Source organism: Salmo salar, chromosome 02, assembly GCF_965601325.2.
Source record: "Salmo salar chromosome 02, fSalSal1, whole genome shotgun sequence".
Lineage (NCBI taxonomy): Eukaryota > Metazoa > Chordata > Actinopteri > Salmoniformes > Salmonidae > Salmo > Salmo salar.
In genome coordinates this window covers 72,732,501-72,754,755 of record NC_138292.1, presented here as the reverse complement: position 1 = coordinate 72,754,755, position 22,255 = coordinate 72,732,501, and the positions used below count along the sequence as shown (strand labels likewise).

At 42.9% G+C, this 22,255-nt stretch overlaps 1 protein-coding gene and 1 long non-coding RNA gene across 2 annotated transcripts; both read left to right on the top strand.

Moving 5' to 3' along the window:
- Positions 1-1,611: 1,611 nt before the first annotated feature.
- Positions 1,612-22,000, top strand: LOC145862449 (LIM domain-binding protein 1). The gene is made up of 10 exons (XM_082966687.1): positions 1,612-1,739; positions 2,133-2,177; positions 4,044-4,119; positions 4,344-4,446; positions 6,239-6,411; positions 6,742-6,864; positions 7,041-7,124; positions 17,999-18,122; positions 18,541-18,683; positions 19,006-22,000. The coding sequence occupies exons 1-10, from the start codon at positions 1,720-1,722 to the stop codon at positions 19,234-19,236; spliced, it is 1,122 nt and encodes a 373-aa protein (XP_082822813.1). The 5' UTR covers positions 1,612-1,719; the 3' UTR covers positions 19,237-22,000.
- On the top strand, positions 7,131-17,990 carry LOC145862450 (uncharacterized). Its single transcript, XR_014381909.1, has 3 exons — positions 7,131-11,071; positions 11,157-15,477; positions 15,563-17,990. It is a non-coding gene; the product is annotated as an uncharacterized LOC145862450 (long non-coding RNA).
- Positions 22,001-22,255: the final 255 nt, after the last annotated feature.

Below are 22,255 nucleotides of genomic sequence, written 5' to 3'. Positions count from 1 at the left end.
GAGAGGAGGAGGGGTAGGACTGGCTAGATGGTTGTTATGATAGAGAGGAGGAGGGGTAGGACTGGCTAGATGGTTGTTATGATAGAGAGGATGAGGGGCAGGACTGGCTAGATGGTTGTTATAGAGAGAGGAGGAGGGGTAGGACTGGCTAGATGGTTGTTATAGAGAGAGGTGGAGGGGTAGGACTGGCTAGATGGTTGTTATAGAGAGAGGAGGAGGGGTAGGACTGGCTAGATGGTTGTTATAGAGAGAGGAGGAGGGGTAGGACTGGCTAGATGGTTGTTATGATAGAGAGGAGGAGGGGTAGGACTGGCTAGATGGTTGTTATGATAGAGAGGAGGAGGGGTAGGACTGGCTAGATGGTTGTTATGATAGAGAGGTGGAGGGGTAGGACTGGCTAGATGGTTGTTATGATAGAGAGGAGGAGGGGTAGGACTGGCTAGATGGTTGTTATGATAGAGAGGAGGAGGGGTAGGACTGGCTAGATGGTTGTTATGATAGAGAGGAGGAGGGGTAGGACTGGCTAGATGGTTGTTATAGAGAGAGGAGGAGGGGTAGGACTGGCTAGATGGTTGTTATAGAGAGAGGTGGAGGGGTAGGACTGGCTAGATGGTTGTTATAGAGAGAGGAGGAGGGGTAGGACTGGCTAGATGGTTGTTATGATAGAGAGGTGGAGGGGTAGGACTGGCTAGATGGTTGTTATGATAGAGAGGAGGAGGGGTAGGACTGGCTAGATGGTTGTTATGATAGAGAGGTGGAGGGGTAGGACTGGCTAGATGGTTGTTATGATAGAGAGGAGGAGGGGTAGGACTGGCTAGATGGTTGTTATAGAGAGAGGAGGAGGGGTAGGACTGGCTAGATGGTTGTTATAGAGAGAGGAGGAGGGGTAGGACTGGCTAGATGGTTGTTATAGAGAGAGGTGGTGGGGTAGGACTGGCTAGATGGTTGTTATAGAGAGAGGAGGAGGGGTAGGACTGGCTAGATGGTTGTTATAGAGAGAGGAGGAGGGGTAGGACTGGCTAGATGGTTGTTATAGAGAGAGGAGGAGGGGTAGGACTGGCTAGATGGTTGTTATAGAGAGAGGAGGAGGGGTAGGACTGGCTAGATGGTTGTTATAGAGAGAGAGGAGGAGGGGTAGGACTGGCTAGACGGTTGTTATGATAGAGAGAGGGTTAGATGGTGTAAGGGGTCAGTTTAGGGGCATAGAAGGAGGGGTGGCTGCGATGGGAGAGGGGATACAGGGCAGTGTGTACAAGTGTTATTGGTTTGGGCCCGGGAAGTTGTTATCCTGCACCTTTATGTTAGGAGCACTGTGTTAGTGTGTCTCTGTGTGTGTGTGGCTGCTGACCTGTGAATGAGTGCAGCCAAGTGAAACTAGGGCAGAACTGGTCTACCCTACTAGTGTCCACACACACACACTTATCACTTAAAGATGCTCTATGCAGAAATCGCTCCGCCATTTCCCGGTTGATATAATTATAATAGTTCGCTTAATTTCAGTTCATGTGACAAAACAAGCATAGTCTGGTCGCCCAAAAAGTGACACATTTCAACTTGAATTATAATAACTAATCATGTATTCTGTACAGTGGCTACATATATAGTCATTCCAGTTGTGATGCTCTCTGTCTTTCAGGCTGTTCCTCCAAGTCATTCAAGCTGTACTCTCCAAAGGAGCCCCCCAACGGCAGCTCCTTTCCCCCCTTCCACCCCGGCACCATGCTGGACAGAGACCTGGGGTGAGTAGGATACACACACCACAAACACTGTTGCATTCTGGGTGTCATTTTGTGGTGCTTTTTGGAGTGTGTGTGTGTGTGTGTGTGTGTGTGTGTGTCTTGCTGAGTCAGGGTGAGCGGTTAGCTCCTCCCCTGAGATGGATTGTTACAGGAAGTCCTGCTAGCTCGTCCAGATCTCAGGGTGATTGATTTGACTGCTGCATGTGTGTTTGTGTGTGTGTGTGTGTGTGTGTTGCGGGGGGTATATGTCCAGGCTAACTGTCTTCTCTGGTTCTTACAGATAACAGGCATCAGTTACAATTCACATTTTTGTGTGGAGAAAGACAAGTATTAAACTAGATATTTATTTATTTGTTTTCTCTCTTCTTTCTCTCTCTCTCTCTCTCTCTGCAGCCCAACCCCCATGTACCCCCCCTCATACCTGGAGCCTGGAATAGGGTAAGACCTACTGACCGTTTCTACTTTAGTCTGGATGTTTATTAACTAGATATCACAGACCTACATCCATTTTGCTACCGTCAGTGTTTGTAGTGGATTGAAATATGTGCCTGTACTCAGTTTAGGTTCCAGTACCGTTTCCAGTTGAAGTGGGAAGTTTATATACACTTAGGTTGGAGTCATTAAAACTCGTTTTTCAACCACTCCACAAATTTCTTGTTAACAAACTATAGGTTTGGCAAGTCGGTTAGGACATCTACTTTGTGCATGACACAAGTCATTTTTCCAACAATTGTTTACAGACAGATTATTTCACTTATAACTCACTGTATCACAATTCCAGTGGGTCAGAAGTTTACATACACTAAGTTGACTGTGCCTTTAAACAGCTTGGAACATTCCAGAAAATTATGCCGTGGCTTTAGAAGCTTCTGATAGGCTCATTGACATCATTTGAGTCAACTGTAGGTGTACCTGTGGATGTATTTCAAGGCCTACCTTCAAATTCAGTGCCTCTTTGCTTGACATCAGGGGAAAATCAAAAGAAATCAGCCAAGACGTCAAAAAAACATTTGTAGACCTCCACAAGTCTGGTTCTTCCTTGGGAGCAATTTCCAAACGCCTGAAGGTACCACGTTCATCTGTACAAACAATATTACGCAAGTATAAACACCATGGGACCACGCAGCCATCATACCGCTCAGGAAGGAGACGCGTTCTGTCTCCTAGAGATGAACGTACTTTGGTGCGAAAAGTGCAAATCAATCCCAGAACAACTGCAAAGGACCTTGTGACGATGCTGCAGGAAACCGGTACAAAAGTATCTATATCCACAGTAAAACGAGTCCTATATCGACATAACCTGAAAGGCTGCTCAGCAAGGAAGAAGCCACTGCTCCAAAACCGCCATAAAAAAGCCAGACTACAGTTTGCAACTGCACATGGGGACAAAGATCGTACTTTTTGGATGAAGCAAAAATAGAACTGTTTGGCCATAATGACCATCGTTATGTTTTGAGGATAAAGGGGGAGGCTTGCAAGCCGAAGAACACCATCCCAAATTTGAAGCATGGGGGTGGTGGCATCATGTTGTGGGGGTGCTTTGCTGCAGGAGGGGCTGGTGCATGTCACAAAATAGATGGCATCATGAGGAAGGAAAATTATGTGGATATAATGAAGCAACATCTCAAGACATCAGTCAGGAAGTTAAAGCTTGGTTGCAAATGGGTCTTCCAAATGGACAATGACCCCAAACATACTCCCAAAGTTGTGGCAAAATGGCTTAAGGACGACAAAGTCAAGGTATTGGAGTGGCCATCACAAAGCCCTGACCTCAATCCCATAGAAAATGTGTGGGCAGAACTGAAAAAGTGTGTGCGAGCTATGAGGCCTACAAACCTGACTCAGTTACACCTGCTCTGTCAGTAGGAATGGGCCAAAATTCACCCCACTTATTGTGGGATGCTTGTGGAAGGCTACCCAAAACATTTGACCCAAGTTAAACAATTTCAAGGCAATGCTACCAAATACTAATTGAGTGTATGTAAACTTCTGACCCACAGGGAATGTGATGAAAGAAATCAAAGCTGAAATAAATCATTTTCTCTACTATTATTCTGACATTTCACATTCTTAAATAAAGTGGTGATCCTAACTGACCTAAGACAGGGAATTCTTTACCAGGATTAAATGTTAGGAATTGTGAAAAACAGAGTTTAAATGTATTTGACTAAGGTGTATGTAAACTTCCGACTTCAACTGTATATTTAGGTGCCGTTAAAGCCAGTATTCTATAACAGGTGCCGTTACTTCGGCCCAAGTCAAGCAATTGCTACATGTAACCTGTCCTGTCTGTCTGTCTCTCAGGAGACACACACCGTACGGGAACCAGACAGACTACAGGATATTTGAGCTCAACAAACGGCTACAGAACTGGACAGAGGTAGAGAGGAGCTGAACGCTTAACTTCATCTCTCTGCCCGTCTGTCTGCCCGTCTGTCTGCCCGTCTGTCTGCCCGTCTGTCTGCCCGTCTGTCTGCCCGTCTGTCTATCATTCTTCTTCCCCCTCGTTCTCACGTTGTTTTACTAAGACTACCATACTGAATACTATGCTAACTCTCTCTCTCTCTCTCTCTCTCTCTCTCTCTCTCTCTCTCCTCTCTCTAGGAATGTGATAATCTGTGGTGGGATGCGTTCACTACAGAGTTCTTTGAGGACGATGCCATGTTGACCATAACCTTCTGTCTGGAGGACGGGCCCAAGAGATACAGTAAGAACACACACACACACACATAGATAGATAGACGGACAGACGGACGGACGGACAGTGCTCTCAACACTCAAATCATGAGTTGTTGTTGTATTCTTCTACGTCCTGTTATTAGATTCAAATCAAATGTTTTAGGTCACATGACTAACCGGGAAATGCTTCATAGACAACAGGTGTAGACTAACAGGGAAATGCTTCATAGACAACAGGTGTAGACTGACAGGGAAATGCTTCATAGACAACAGGTGTAGACTGACAGGGAAATGCTTCATAGACAACAGGTGTAGACTGACAGGGAAATGCTTCATAGACAACAGGTGTAGACTAACAGGGAAATGCTTCATAGACAACAGGTGTAGACTAACAGGGAAATGCTTCATAGACAACAGGTGTAGACTAACAGGGAAATGCTTCATAGACAACAGGTGTAGACTAACAGGGAAATGCTTCATAGACAACAGGTGTAGACTAACAGGGAAATGCTTCATAGACAACAGGTGTAGACTAACAGGGAAATGATTCATAGACAACAGGTGTAGACTGACAGGGAAATGCTTCATAGACAACAGGTGTAGACTAACAGGGAAATGCTTCATAGACAACAGGTGTAGACTAACAGGGAAATGCTTCATAGACAACAGGTGTAGACTGACAGGGAAATGCTTCATAGACAACAGGTGTAGACTGACAGGGAAATGCTTCATAGACAACAGGTGTAGACTGACAGGGAAATGCTTTCCAACAATGCAGAGTTAAAGATGAGAATAAACAAATATTGAAATTGTGACACGAGGAAGAAATTCACAGTGAATAACAATAAGGAGTGAAAATAACATGGTTATATACAGGGAGTACCAGTACTGAGTCAATGTGTAGGGGTACGAGGTAGTAACATGGTTATATACAGGGAGTACCAGTACTGAGTCAATGTGCAGGGGTACGAGGTAGTAACATGGTTATATACAGGGAGTACCAGTACTGAGTCAATGTACAGGGCTATGAGGTAGTAACATGGTTATATACAGGGAGTACCAGTACTGAGTCAATGTGCAGGGCTATGAGGTAATAACATGGTTATATACAGGGAGTACCAGTACTGAGTCAATGTGCAGGGCTATGAGGTAATAACATGGTTATATACAGGGAGTACCAGTACTGAGTCAATGTGTAGGGGTATGAGGTAGTAACATGGTTATATACAGGGAGTACCAGTACTGAGTCAATGTGTAGGGCTATGAGGTAGTAACATGGTTATATACAGGAAGTACCAGTACTGAGTCAATGTGTAGGGCTATGAGGTAATTGAGGTAGCTATGTACTGTACATATAGGTAGGGGTGAAGTGACTCGGCAACAGGATAGACAACAGACAGTAGCAGCAGCTTTGGTGGTGAGTATGAAAGTGTGGTGTCAGTGTGTGTGTGTGTTGGGTGTAAGTATGTGTGGTGTCAGTATGTGAGTGTGTGTGTTGGGTGTAAGTATGTGTGGTGTCAGTATGTGTGTGTGTGTGTGTGTGTGTTGGGTGTAAGTATGAGTGGTGTCAGTATGTGAGTGTGTGTGTGTGCATAGACAATGCAAGAGAGTTGGTGCCAAAAAGTCATGATTCTAGTCTGTTTTGTAATGAATACGGGCCAGTTTCCTGGACACAGACTAAGCCTGGATTCTGCATTGATCTGGCTGATTGGTTCAGGACCAGGGTTAATGTGTGTCTGGGAAACCAACCTCTAAGACTGTTGTTGTGTACTTATGCTCCACTGTTCTTCTGCTTCCTGTCTCCTCCTCCTCCTCCGCAGCGATTGGCCGGACGTTGATCCCGCGGTACTTCCGGAGTATATTCGAGGGGGGCGCCACCGACCTTTACTACGTGTTGAAGCACCCCAAAGAGTCCTTCCACAACAACTTCGTCTCGCTGGACTGTGACCAGTGTACCATGGTTACGCAGAACGGAAAACCCATGTTCACACAGGTGTGTGTGTGTGTGTGTGTGTGTGTGTGTGTGTGTGTGTGTGTGTGTGTGCGTGTGCGTGCGCGTGTGCGTGCGTGCGCGCAGGCTATGTCTTTCCTGCGGACACTATTGTAAACATGAGGCATAATCCTAACATCAAAATCTGCATTTGTAACTGAACTGAATGAGTTCAGTGCCTCTTCTATGTGAAAGTCTACACATGTAAATCATGCTAGGATTCGGCCCATAGTTGCTGGTGAATTGCTATCTTTGCACACAACAAATATTGTGAACATAACTTTGGGGATCTCCTTTTGTAGAAAGTGCAACCCTGACCTCTGACCCCTCTAGGTGTGTGTGGAGGGTCGTCTGTACCTGGAGTTCATGTTTGACGACATGATGAGGATCAAGACGTGGCACTTCAGCATCCGACAGCACCGTGAACTGATACCACGCAGTATACTGGCCATGCACGTGAGTTACACACACACACACACACACACACACACACACACACACACACACACACACACGTTCACCTGTTGTCTAATAGCGATGGTAGACAGATCAATACATGGTGTCCGACCTCTGTAACCCCTGACCTCTGTAACCCCTGACCTCTGTAACCCCTGACCTCTGTAACCCTACAGGCCCAGGACCCCCAGATGTTAGACCAGCTGTCTAAGAACATCACCAGATGTGGACTGTCTAACTCCACCCTCAACTACCTCCGAGTGAGTACACACAAACATCAACAACAACAAACGTAGATCACTACCTCCCAGTGAGTACACACAAACATCAACAACAACAAACGTAGATCACTACCTCCCAGTGAGTACACACAAACATCAACAACAACAAACGTAGATCACTACCTCCCAGTGAGTACACACAAACATCAACAACAACAAACGTAGATCACTACCTCCCAGTGAGTACACACAAACATCAACAACAACAAACGTAGATCCCTACCTTGATACAGTGCCTTGCAAAAGTATTCTCATACCCCTTGGATTTCTTCTAATTGTATTGTGTTACAAGGCGGGATAGATTTAATAATAGATTTAATTGTACTTTTTTTGTCAACAATTTACTCAATACTCTGTCAATTCTATTTTTTTTAAGATTAATAAGAATTGGATAACTAAAATATAGTCTTAGCCCCTTTGTTTAGGAAAGTGTAAATTAATTCAGGAGTAAAAAATAAAATGATACAATGACTAAGAGGTTAAAGTGCAAACTGTCAGCTTTCATTTGAGGGTATTTTCATCCACATCGGGTGAACCGTTTAGAAATTACAGCACTTTTTCTATGTAGTCCCCCATTTAAAGGGGACCAAAAGTATTAGGATACATTCACTTGCCTATTAAAGTAGTTACTATCACACAATGACTACATCAAGCTGGTGACTCTACAAACTGGCTGGATGCATTTTCTGTTTTTTGGTTGCGTTTCAGATTATTTTGTTCCCAATAGAAATTCATGTTAAATAATGTATTGTGTCATTTTAGAGTCACTTCTATTTTAAATAAGAATGGAATATATTTCTAAACACTAATACATTAATGTGGATGCTACCATGATTACGGATAGTCAAGTATGAATTGTGAATAATGATATGTGAGAAAGTTACAGACCCGTAAATATCATAGCCCCCAATGCTATCCTCCCCTCTTATTGTAATGGTGAGAGGATATCATGTTCCTGATAGGTATAGTAGTAGTTTAACATAGTACTGATAGGTATAGTAGTAGTTTAATATAGTACTGATAGGCATAGTAGTAGTTTAACATAGTACTGATAGGCATAGTAGTAGTTTAACATAGTACTGATAGGTATAGTAGTAGTTTAATATAGTACTGATAGGTATAGTAGTAGTTTAACATAGTACTGATAGGTATAGTAGTAGTTTAATATACCGTAATTTCCGGACTATTAAGCGCACCTGAATATAAGCCGCACCCACTGAATGTATTTTTTTTTTTTGATTTTGAACATAAATAAGCCGCACATGTCTATAAGCCGCAGGTGCCTACCGGTACATTGAAACAAATGAACTTTACACAGGCTTTAACGAAACACGGCTTGTAACAAAAATAAATAGGCTTTAACGAAACACGGCTTGTAACAAAAAATAAAAAATTTGCAGTAAGCTTTAGTTGTCTTTTTGCACTGAGTCAATTCCTCACACTGCTGTTTCCAACGTCTTATCATCGACTCATTAAGACCAAGCTCCCGTGCAGCAGCTCTATTTCCTTTTCCAACAGCCAGATCAATCGCCTTCAACTTGAAAGCTGCATCATATGCATTTCTCCGTGTTTTTGCCATGATGAGGGTGACAAAATGACTACCGTAGTCAGAATGATGGGAAGTTTGAGAGCGCTCGATTTAATCTAAACAGTAAACAAAAAAGTTGTTTGACCTTAACCCGTTCGGCAATTTCATTGGTCTAATGAAAGCTTCATGCCGCCAAAAAACTGAGCACGTCACAGAATGTGTTTTAAAAAAAAAAAATCCATATATTAACCGCGTCATTGTTTAAGCCGCGAGGTTCAAAGCCTGGGAAAAAAGTTGCGGCTTATAGTCCAGAAATTACGGTAGTACTGATAGGCATAGTAGTAGTTTAACATAGTACTGATAGGTATAGTAGTAGTTTAACATAGTGCTGATAGGCATAGTAGTAGTTTAACATAGTACTGATAGGCGTAGTAGTAGTTTAACATAGTACTGATAGGTATAGTAGTAGTTTAACATAGTACTGATAGGTATAGTAGTAGTTTAACATAGTACTGATAGGTATAGTAGTAGTTTAACATAGTACTGATAGGTATAGTAGTAGTTTCGCATAGTACTGATGGGTAGGGTAGTACATAGTACTGATGGGTAGGGTGGTACATAGTACTGATAGGTAGGGTAGTAGTTTAACATAGTACTGATAGGTAGGGTAGTAGTTTAACATAGTACTGATGGGTAGGGTAGTACAAGGTACTGATAGGTAGGGTAGTAGTTTAACATAGTACTGATGGGTAGGGTAGTACATAGTACTGATAGGTAGGATAGTAGTTTAACATAGTACTGATGGGTAGGGTGGTTCATAGTACTGATGGGTAGGGTGGTTCATAGTACTGATAGGTAGGGTAGTAGTTTAACATTGTACTGATAGGTAGGGTAGTAGTTTAACATAGTACTGATAGGTAGGATAGTACTGATAGGTAGGATAGTACTGATAGGTAGGATAGTACTGATAGGTAGGATAGTACTGATAGGTAGGATAGTACTGATAGGTAGGGTAGTACTGATAGGTAGGGTAGTACTGATAGGTAGGGTAGTACTGATAGGTAGGGTAGTACTGATAGGTAGGGTAGTACATAGTACTGATAGGTAGGGTAGTACATAGTACTGATGGGTAGGGTAGTACATAGTACTGATAGGTAGGGTAGTACATAGTACTGATAGGTAGGGTAGTACATAGTACTGATGGGTAGGGTAGTACATAGTACTGATGGGTAGGGTAGTACATAGTACTGATGGGTAGGGTAGTAGTTTAACATAGTACTGATAGGTAGGGTAGTAGTTTAACAGTACTGATGGGTAGGGTGGTACATAGTACTGATAGGTAGGGTAGTAGTTTAACATAGTACTGATGGGTAGGGTAGTAGTTTAACAGTACTGATGGGTAGGGTGGTACATAGTACTGATAGGTAGGGTAGTAGTTTAACATAGTACTGATAGGTAGGGTAGTAGTTTAACATTGTACTGATAGGTAGGGTAGTACAAGGTACTGATAGGTAGGGTAGTACATAGTACTGATGGGTAGGGTAGTACATAGTACTGATAGGTAGGATAGTAGTTTAACATAGTACTGATGGGTAGGGTGGTTCATAGTACTGATGGGTAGAGTGGTTCATAGTACTGATAGGTAGGGTAGTAGTTTAACATTGTACTGATAGGTAGGGTAGTAGTTTAACATAGTACTGATAGGTAGGATAGTACTGATAGGTAGGATAGTACTGATAGGTAGGATAGTACTGATAGGTAGGATAGTACTGATAGGTAGGATAGTACTGATAGGTAGGATAGTACTGATAGGTAGGATAGTACTGATAGGTAGGATAGTACTGATAGGTAGGATAGTACTGATAGGTAGGATAGTACTGATAGGTAGGATAGTACTGATAGGTAGGATAGTACTGATAGGTAGGATAGTACTGATAGGTAGGATAGTACTGATAGGTAGGATAGTACTGATAGGTAGGGTAGTACATAGTACTGATGGGTAGGGTAGTACATAGTACTGATGGGTAGGGTAGTACATAGTACTGATGGGTAGGGTGGTAGTTTAACATAGTACTGATAGGTAGGGTAGTACATAGTACTGATAGGTAGGGTAGTACATAGTACTGATAGGTAGGGTAGTACATAGTACTGATAGGTAGGGTAGTACATAGTACTGATAGGTAGGGTAGTACATAGTACTGATAGGTAGGGTAGTACATAGTACTGATAGGTAGGGTAGTACATGGTACTGCTAGGTAGGGTAGTACATGGTACTGATAGTTAGGGTAGTACATAGTACTGATGGGTAGGGTAGTAGTTTAACATAGTACTGATGGGTAGGGTAGTAGTTTAACATAGTACTGATGGGTAGGGTAGTAGTTTAACATAGTACTGATAGGTAGGGTAGTAGTTTAACAGTACTGATGGGTAGGGTGGTACGTAGTAGTGATAGGGAGGGTAGTAGTTTAACATAGTACTGATAGGTAGGGTAGTACATAGTACTGATAGGTAGGGTAGTACATAGTACTGATAGGTAGGGTAGTACATAGTACTGATGGGTAGGGTAGTACATAGTACTGATGGGTAGGGTAGTACATAGTACTGATGGGTAGGGTAGTACATAGTACTGATGGGTAGGGTAGTAGTTTAACAGTACTGATGGGTAGGGTGGTACATAGTACTGATGGGTAGGGTAGTAGTTTAACATAGTACTGATGGGTAGGGTACTAGTTTAACAGTACTGATGGGTAGGGTGGTACATAGTACTGATAGGTAGGATAGTAGTTTAACATAGTACTGATAGGTAGGGTAGTACATAGTACTGATGGGTAGGGTGGTTCATAGTACTGATGGGTAGGGTAGTACATAGTACTGATAGGTAGGGTAGTACATGGTACTGATAGGTAGGGTAGTACATAGTACTGATAGGTAGGGTAGTACATAGTACTGATGGGTAGGGTAGTACATAGTACTGATGGGTAGGGTAGTACATAGTACTGATGGGTAGGATAGTACATAGTACTGATGGGTAGGGTAGTACATAGTACTGATGGGTAGGGTAGTAGTTTAACATAGTACTGATAGGTAGGGTAGTAGTTTAACAGTACTGATGGGTAGGGTGGTACATAGTACTGATGGGTAGGGTAGTAGTTTAACATAGTACTGATGGGTAGGGTACTATTTTAACAGTACTGATGGGTAGGGTGGTACATAGTACTGATAGGTAGGATAGTAGTTTAACATAGTACTGATGGGTAGGGTGGTTCATAGTACTGATGGGTAGGGTGGTTCATAGTACTGATAGGTAGGGTAGTAGTTTAACATAGTACTGATAGGTAGGATAGTACTGATAGGTAGGATAGTACTGATAGGTAGGATAGTACTGATAGGTAGGATAGTACTGATAGGTAGGATAGTACTGATAGGTAGGATAGTACTGATAGGTAGGGTAGTACTGATAGGTAGGGTAGTACTGATAGGTAGGGTAGTACTGATAGGTAGGGTAGTACTGATAGGTAGGGTAGTACTGATAGGTAGGGTAGTACTGATAGGTAGGGTAGTACTGATAGGTAGGGTAGTACATAGTAGTGATAGGTAGGGTAGTACATAGTACTGATGGGTAGGGTAGTACATAGTACTGATAGGTAGGGTAGTACATAGTACTGATAGGTAGGGTAGTACATAGTACTGATAGGTAGGGTAGTACATAGTACTGATAGGTAGGGTAGTACATAGTACTGATAGGTAGGGTAGTACATAGTACTGATGGGTAGGGTAGTACATAGTACTGATGGGTAGGGTAGTACATAGTACTGATGGGTAGGGTAGTACATAGTACTGATGGGTAGGGTAGTACATAGTACTGATGGGTAGGGTAGTACATAGTACTGATGGGTAGGGTAGTACATAGTACTGATGGGTAGGGTAGTACATAGTACTGATGGGTAGGGTAGTACATAGTACTGATGGGTAGGGTAGTACATAGTACTGATAGGTAGGGTAGTACATAGTACTGATGGGTAGGGTAGTAGTTTAACAAAGTTCTGATGGGTAGGGTAGTAGTTTAACATAGTACTGATGGGTAGGGTAGTACATAGTACTGATGGGTAGGGTAGTACATAGTACTGATGGGTAGGGTAGTACATAGTACTGATGGGTAGGGTAGTACATAGTACTGATGGGTAGGGTAGTACATAGTACTGATAGGTAGGGTAGTACATAGTACTGATAGGTAGGGTAGTACATAGTACTGATGGGTAGGGTAGTACATAGTACTGATGGGTAGGGTAGTACATAGTACTGATGGGTAGGGTAGTACATAGTACTGATAGGTAGGGTAGTACATAGTACTGATGGGTAGGGTAGTACATAGTACTGATGGGTAGGGTAGTACATAGTACTGATGGGTAGGGTAGTACATAGTACTGATGGGTAGGGTAGTACATAGTACTGATGGGTAGGGTAGTACATAGTACTGATGGGTAGGGTAGTACATAGTACTGATAGGTAGGGTAGTACATAGTACTGATAGGTAGGGTAGTACATAGTACTGATGGGTAGGGTGGTAGTTTAACATAGTACTGATGGGTAGGGTAGTAGTTTAACATAGTACTGATAGGTAGGGTAGTACATAGTACTGATAGGTAGGGTAGTACATAGTACTGATAGGTAGGGTAGTACATAGTACTGATAGGTAGGGTAGTACATAGTACTGATAGGTAGGGTAGTACATAGTACTGATAGGTAGGGTAGTACATAGTACTGATAGGTAGGGTAGTACATAGTACTGATGGGTAGGGTAGTACATAGTACTGATGGGTAGGGTAGTACATAGTACTGATGGGTAGGGTAGTACATAGTACTGATGGGTAGGGTAGTACATAGTACTGATAGGTAGGGTAGTACATAGTACTGGGTAGGGTAGTACATAGTACTGGGTAGGGTAGTACATAGTACTGATGGGTAGGATAGTACATAGTACTGATGGGTAGGGTAGTACATAGTACTGATGGGTAGGGTAGTACATAGTACTGATGGGTAGGGTAGTACATAGTACTGATAGGTAGGGTAGTACATAGTACTGATGGGTAGGGTGGTAGTTTAACATAGTACTGATGGGTAGGGTAGTACAAGGTACTGATAGGTAGGGTGGTTCATAGTACTGATAGGTAGGGTAGTAGTTTAACATAGTACTGATAGGTAGGATAGTACTGATAGGTAGGATAGTACTGATAGGTAGGATAGTACTGATAGGTAGGATAGTACTGATAGGTAGGGTAGTACTGATAGGTAGGGTAGTACTGATAGGTAGGGTAGTACTGATAGGTAGGGTAGTACTGATAGGTAGGGTAGTACATAGTACTGATAGGTAGGGTAGTACATAGTACTGATGGGTAGGGTAGTACATAGTACTGATAGGTAGGGTAGTACATAGTACTGATAGGTAGGGTAGTACATAGTACTGATAGGTAGGGTAGTACATAGTACTTATGGGTAGGGTGGTAGTTTAACATAGTACTGATGGGTAGGGTAGTACAAGGTACTGATAGGTAGGGTAGTAGTTTAACATAGTACTGATGGGTAGGGTGGTTCATAGTACTGATGGGTAGGGTGGTTCATAGTACTGATAGGTAGGGTAGTAGTTTAACATTGTACTGATAGGTAGGGTAGTAGTTTAACATAGTACTGATAGGTAGGATAGTACTGATAGGTAGGATAGTACTGATAGGTAGGGTAGTACTGATAGGTACACCTGGAGACACCTGAAACCCCACCTCTTCAAGGAATACCTGGGATAGGATAAGGTAATCCTTCTAACCCCCCCCCTTAAAAGATTTAGATGCACTATTGTAAAGTGGTTGTTCCACTGGATATTATAGGTGAATGCACCAATTTGTAAGTCGCTCTGGATAAGAGCGTCTGCTAAATGACTAAAATGTAAAAATGTAGGGTAGTACTGATAGGTAGGGTAGTACTGATAGGTAGGGTAGTACTGATAGGTAGGGTAGTACATAGTACTGATATGTAGGGTAGTACATAGTACTGATATGTAGGGTAGTACATAGTACTGATGGGTAGGGTAGTACATAGTACTGATGGGTAGGGTAGTACATAGTACTGATGGGTAGGGTAGTACATAGTACTGATGGGTAGGGTAGTACATAGTACTGATGGGTAGGGTAGTACATAGTACTGATGGGTAGGGTAATACATAGTACTGATGGGTAGGGTAGTACATAGTACTGATAGGTAGGGTAGTACATAGTACTGATGGGTAGGGTAGTAGTTTAACATAGTACTGATAGGTAGGGTAGTACATAGTACTGATAGGTAGGGTAGTACATAGTACTGATAGGTAGGGTAGTACATAGTACTGATGGGTAGGGTAGTACATAGTACTGATGGGTAGGGTAGTACATAGTACTGATGGGTAGGGTAGTACATAGTACTGATGGGTAGGGTAGTACATAGTACTGATGGGTAGGGTAGTACATAGTACTGATGGGTAGGGTAGTACATAGTACTGATAGGTAGGGTAGTACATAGTACTGATAGGTAGGGTAGTACATAGTACTGATAGGTAGGGTAGTACATAGTACTGCTAGGTAGGGTAGTACATAGTACTGCTAGGTAGGGTAGTACATGGTACTGATAGGTAGGGTAGTACATAGTACTGATGGGTAGGGTAGTAGTTTAACATAGTACTGATGGGTAGGGTAGTAGTTTAACATAGTACTGATGGGTAGGGTAGTAGTTTAACATAGTACTGATGGGTAGGGTAGTAGTTTAACATAGTACTGATAGGTAGGGTAGTAGTTTAACAGTACTGATGGGTAGGGTGGTACGTAGTAGTGATAGGGAGGGTAGTAGTTTAACATAGTACTGATAGGTAGGGTAGTACATAGTACTGATAGGTAGGGTAGTACATAGTACTGATGGGTAGGGTAGTACATAGTACTGATGGGTAGGGTAGTACATAGTACTGATGGGTAGGGTAGTACATAGTACTGATGGGTAGGGTAGTAGTTTAACAGTACTGATGGGTAGGGTGGTACATAGTACTGATGGGTAGGGTAGTAGTTTAACATAGTACTGATGGGTAGGGTACTAGTTTAACAGTACTGATGGGTAGGGTGGTACATAGTACTGATAGGTAGGATAGTAGTTTAACATAGTACTGATGGGTAGGGTGGTTCATAGTACTGATGGGTAGGGTAGTACATAGTACTGATAGGTAGGGTAGTACATGGTACTGATAGGTAGGGTAGTACATAGTACTGATAGGTAGGGTAGTACATAGTACTGATGGGTAGGGTAGTACATAGTACTGATGGGTAGGGTAGTAGTTTAACATAGTACTGATAGGTAGGGTAGTAGTTTAACAGTACTGATGGGTAGGGTGGTACATAGTACTGATGGGTAGGGTAGTAGTTTAACATAGTACTGATGGGTAGGGTACTATTTTAACAGTACTGATGGGTAGGGTGGTACATAGTACTGATAGGTAGGATAGTAGTTTAACATAGTACTGATGGGTAGGGTGGTTCATAGTACTGATGGGTAGGGTGGTTCATAGTACTGATGGGTAGGGTGGTTCATAGTACTGATAGGTAGGGTAGTAGTTTAACATAGTACTGATAGGTAGGATAGTACTGATAGGTAGGATAGTACTGATAGGTAGGATAGTACTGATAGGTAGGATAGTACTGATAGGTAGGATAGTACTGATAGGTAGGGTAGTACTGATAGGTAGGGTAGTACTGATAGGTAGGGTAGTACTGATAGGTAGGGTAGTACTGATAGGTAGGGTAGTACATAGTACTGATAGGTAGGGTAGTACATAGTACTGATAGGTAGGGTAGTACATAGTACTGATAGGTAGGGTAGTACATAGTACTGATGGGTAGGGTAGTACATAGTACTGATGGGTAGGGTAGTACATAGTACTGATGGGTAGGGTAGTACATAGTACTGATGGGTAGGGTAGTACATAGTACTGATGGGTAGGGTAGTACATAGTACTGATGGGTAGGTTAGTACATAGTACTGATGGGTAGGGTAGTACATAGTACTGATAGGTAGGGTAGTACATAGTACTGATGGGTAGGGTAGTACATAGTACTGATGGGTAGGGTAGTACATAGTACTGATGGGTAGGGTAGTACATAGTACTGATAGGTAGGGTAGTACATAGTACTGATGGGTAGGGTAGTACATAGTACTGATGGGTAGGGTAGTATATAGTACTGATGGGTAGGGTAGTACATAGTACTGATGGGTAGGGTAGTACATAGTACTGATGGGTAGGGTAGTACATAGTACTGATGGGTAGGGTAGTACATAGTACTGATGGGTAGGGTAGTACATAGTACTGATGGGTAGGGTAGTACATAGTACTGATAGGTAGGGTAGTACATAGTACTGATGGGTAGGGTAGTAGTTTAACATAGTACTGATAGGTAGGGTAGTAGTTTAACATAGTACTGATGGGTAGGGTAGTAGTTTAACATAGTACTGATGGGTAGGGTAGTAGTTTAACATAGTACTGATAGGTAGGGTAGTACATAGTACTGATAGGTAGGGTAGTACATAGTACTGATAGGTAGGGTAGTACATAGTACTGATAGGTAGGGTAGTACATAGTACTGATAGGTAGGGTAGTACATAGTACTGATGGGTAGGGTAGTAGTTTAACATAGTACTGATGGGTAGGGTAGTAGTTTAACATAGTACTGATGGGTAGGGTAGTAGTTTAACATAGTACTGATGGGTAGGGTAGTAGTTTAACATAGTACTGATAGGTAGGGTAGTACATAGTACTGATAGGTAGGGTAGTACATAGTACTGATAGGTAGGGTAGTACATAGTACTGATAGGTAGGGTAGTACATAGTACTGATAGGTAGGGTAATAGTTTCATCTTGTCCCCTGATATTGCCATATAGCTTCCACCTATCAAACCTTTCAGACCTAGGGGGGGTAACATAGTACTGATAGGTAGGGTAGTACATAGTACTGATAGGTAGGGTAGTACATAGTACTGATAGGTAGGGTAATAGTTTCATCTTGTCCCCTGATATTGCCATATAGCTTCCACCTATCAAACCTTTCAGACCTAGGGGGGGTTTCTGGATGGGCCTGACAACTAGAGTAGAACATTTTACTGAAGTCCACTATGAAGGACATCGTGTGAAGAGAGGTTCTTGTCTTTCTTGTCATGAATAATTCACACCTGGTGGCAATTTCCACTACACAAAGGATGGCTGTCTTGTCTCTCTATCATCTCAAGTCTCCCTCCCTCCCTCCGTCATGTGTCTCTCCTGTAGCTGTGTGTGATTCTGGAGCCCATGCAGGAGCTGATGTCCAGACACAAGACCTACAGCCTCAGCCCCAGGGACTGTCTCAAGACCTGCCTCTTTCAGAAGTGGCAACGCATGGTGGCCCCGCCAGGTAACACACACACACAACACGGAGGCGCATACACACACACACACACACACACACACACACACACACACACACACACACAACGCGCAGGCGAACACACACAGGCAGACAGAACGCGCACACACATGCGTGAACGCGTGTACACACACACTCCTCCTCCCTAACACCAAACTCTCCCTCTCTCCCCCTTTCCCCCAGAGGAGCCGGAGAGGCAGGCTCCCAGTAAGCACACACGCACGCACACACACAAACTCTCACACACACATCAAGATTGGGTTCCGGGTTCCAAGACTGCACACACCTCTTCACCTCCGTCCTAACTCTCTCTCTCCCGCTCTCCTCTCTCCTCTTCCTCTCTCCTCCCCAACTCTACCCTCCCCCTCCTCTCTCCTCTCCCCCTCCTCTCTCCTCTCTCCTCTAGCTGAACCAGCCAGACAGGCCCCTAATAAGAGGAGGAAGCGTAAGATGTCAGGCGGCAGCACCATGAGTGCCGGAGGAGGAACCACCACCAACAACAAGAAGAAGAGTCCAGCTAGCAGCTTCCCCCTGTCCAGCCAAGTACCAGTAAGTAGCAGTCAAATCAATCACATGTATTTTATGAAGCCTTTTTTACGTCAGCAGTTGTCACGGTGTGTTGCGGTTACGTGGTCTAAAATGTCAAGAGCAAGCAAAGCAGAAGCCAGACCACAGTGGCCAGGAAAACCTTCCTGTAAGGAAGAAACCTATCTTCTACACCCCTATCTTTTTAATAATGTTATCTCCCTCCCCTTTAGGATGTGATGGTGGAGGAAGAGCCCACCCTGATAGGAGGGGAGCTAGCTGTAATAGTAGTAGTAGTCATCTCCTCCCCCTATCTCTGTAATAATGGTTTCTTCCTCCCCTATAGGACGTGATGGTGGTGGGAGAGCCCACCCTGATGGGAGGGGAGTTTGGGGACGAGGACGAGCGCCTGATCACGCGGCTGGAGAACCAACAGTTCGACGCGGCCAACGGCATCGATGACGAGGACAGCTTCAACAACAGCCCCGCGCTTGGCGCCAACTCTCCCTGGAACAACAAGGCCCCATCCAGCCAGGAGAGCAAGAGTGACAACCCTACGTCTCAGGCCTCACAGTAGAGGAGGGGGGGGAGGGGAGGGGCTTCCATAGTCTTAAAGGGGTTTCCTCTCCTTGTGGGTGTGTGTCAATTGTCTGTAGTGGCTTCCTGACTGTTCTTATCTTTTTCTCTTAAAGGGGCAATCCGCAGTTGAAAAAATAACAAAGCGTCACCCCTACCTCCTTGTTTTAGTAAAAAGCTGAGGGATGGGCCTGGAGAAATGTAACCACTCTAAAATTCAATTCAAGGACTGACCATCCAAGATATAAAAAATAAATAAGAGTTTTAAGCATGCTTTGAGGCTATACAGTTTTTCATTACATTTACAATGGTTACAGAGTAAAACAAGTTTCTATTGTGGGTTGTGGTGGGGTACGTCAGTTGAATGAAGCTCCTGAGACATTTCTAGGTTAAATTCCTCAAGAATCAACAGGTACATATCATTTATTTACAAGTCCAAAATATGGATGGAGTGACTGCGGATTGCCCCTTTTGGAACATGGATTTTATCTAGGCCTGTGGAGTAGAAGGAGGATCTCACTGGTTGATCGAGGTTTCCTTTCCTTGTCTACCTTCCTACATCAGTTCTGATGTGAGAGCTTGGCAGGTGAAAGGAAACGACTGAGAAGCTGTTTCTTATATGGGCCTCCTCCATACCTGGCTCTCCTAGCTGGTCTTATAAGGAGAGACCTGAGGAGAGGGAAGGCGCTTGGGACAGTTGAGATGCACCCAGGTAGGGGGGGGCGGTGGGGTAGGGAGAGGGTGGTTGAGTGGGGGAAGGGGGAAACGAGGAGTCGCTGATGGACGACTACTCACACATCTACCTTCAGAAGAATCATGGTCACTAGATATGGAGTCTTAAGTCTGGTCCACTCTGCTGCTGCACGTGTGTGTGTGTGTGTGTGTGTGTGTGTGTGTGTGTGTGTGGCTGTACTTGGTCAGAACAAAAGCCTGGACTGTGCCAAAGCTAGCGGACCGGAGTTGAGATCCAATCAGTTTAAAATGCTTTCACAGACACACACACACACACACCATTGAAGGAGTACTGATCCGACCTTTTAACAGATAACAGAAAGCATTTAAACAACAACAACATTTTAGAGTTTTATACCAGTCTCTATTTCCCTAGAACGTTTTTATTTTGTTTTCTACTCCTGCATTTGAAATCTACTTTTTATTTGTTCTTTTTTACCGACGATATTGAGAAGCTAACAGACCAAGGAGCCAGAAAACAGGACTGCTTTTATTCTACCCCTTCCCCCCTGAAAAAATATATTTGGTTTGTTTTAATATCTTTTATGTTTTAAAGAGAAATAATTGTGGATGTTTTTCTGTTTTTTGAGATTGATTTTCTCCTTGTTTTTAGTGTATTTGTGCTTGTATATTTAAGGTAGTAGCAAAGTTCTGTACGACTGTATTCTGACTTAGAGGTTCCTGAAGCCATTCTGATCTAATGGAAAGAAACGAAATAAAAAAGAAATGGACAAAAAGAAAACACATGAACCTCTCAACCAATCCCCCCTCTCCATCTCCTTCTCTCTCTCTCTCTCTCTCTTTAGAGTATCCATCCTGATCATAACAGTGACACCTCTCTCTCTCTCTCTCTCTCTCTCTCTCTCTCTCTCTCTCTTTAGTGTCCATCCTGATCATAACAGTGACACCTCTCTCTCTCTCTCTCTCTCTCTCTCTCTCTCTTTAGTGTCCATCCTGATCATAACAGTGACACCTCTCTCTCTCTCTCTCTTTTTTCTTTCTTTTAAAATGTTTTTTACTTGTGTACATTCATTTATAAAACCCTGGGGTACAGTCACCATTGAGAAGACATGTTTGCATCTTCCAGTTCAGCAGATTTATTTTTTCATTTCATTTTTTTCTATTTATTTTTAATGAAATATCAGATATACGTTCTGTTTCTCCACCCCCCCTGGTTACACACACTCATCCTAAATGTACACTACTATTAGCAAATAAGCTAACTATCTACTGCTGTTTAAGAAGTCTGAGAAGACAACCTGACATAATTCATCCATGATTGTGTCCCAAATGGCACCCTATTCCCTATCAAGTTATGGTCGAGAGTAGTGCACTACATACGGAATAGAGTGCCATTTGGGACGCAACTCAACTAGTTATTCATGTTTAACTGAAGTCGTAGGGTTGTATATATTTCCAATACCTGTGTTGTATAGGCTTGATCTGTAATATTGAGCCTGTTGCGCATGTGTTTGGTAATACCTTCAATTCTCACAAGGGGGCGCTGTTAGAGGATCGCAAATAAGATCATTTTATAACAACTTTATACATCCAGTTCAAACATGTGCTAGCAGTGATATGATCTGCCCCCCCCCCTCCCCAAAGCACCCTATGTAGTGCAGTACTTTTGATCAGGGCCAATATGAGAACAGGGGGCCATGTTGAGACATGGCCCATGTTATTTAGTTCTGTAAATGTTGTTCCAGCTCTGTCAAGTACATTGTGTACATTTTCAGTACAGCTCTGGCTTTTAACCGGTAACAGAGAGAGTCTGTCCCGAATGGCACCCTATTCCCTACATAGAGCACTACTTTGGACCAGGACCCATTGGTCCTGGTCAAAAGTAGTGCACTATATAACGGAACAGGGGGCCATTTTGGATGCAGCCTAGAGAAAGGTGACTGGTACCCTAAACCAACCCTGTAGAAAAAGCCTTGTTTGATATTTTGGTTAGTTTTCTGCCCTTGATACTTCTTGATTAATTAATTCATGTATGGTACCAATAAAAATATACATTTTCACTTTAAAATGAACATTGCGTTGGGACTCTTATTTACTCTTAGGGACTTTTATTGTTGTACATGTGTATCTGATGCTCATTCCTTACAGTGTATTTGAAAACTGTTCATCCATTTCATGAGTTGCTTTGCCCTCGGACCTACCCTGAACAAAAATACAACAATTTAAAAGACTTTACTGACTTACAGTTCATATAAGGAAATCAGTCAATATAAATAAATGAATTGGGCCCTGAAATGGATTTCACATGACTGGGAATACAGATATGC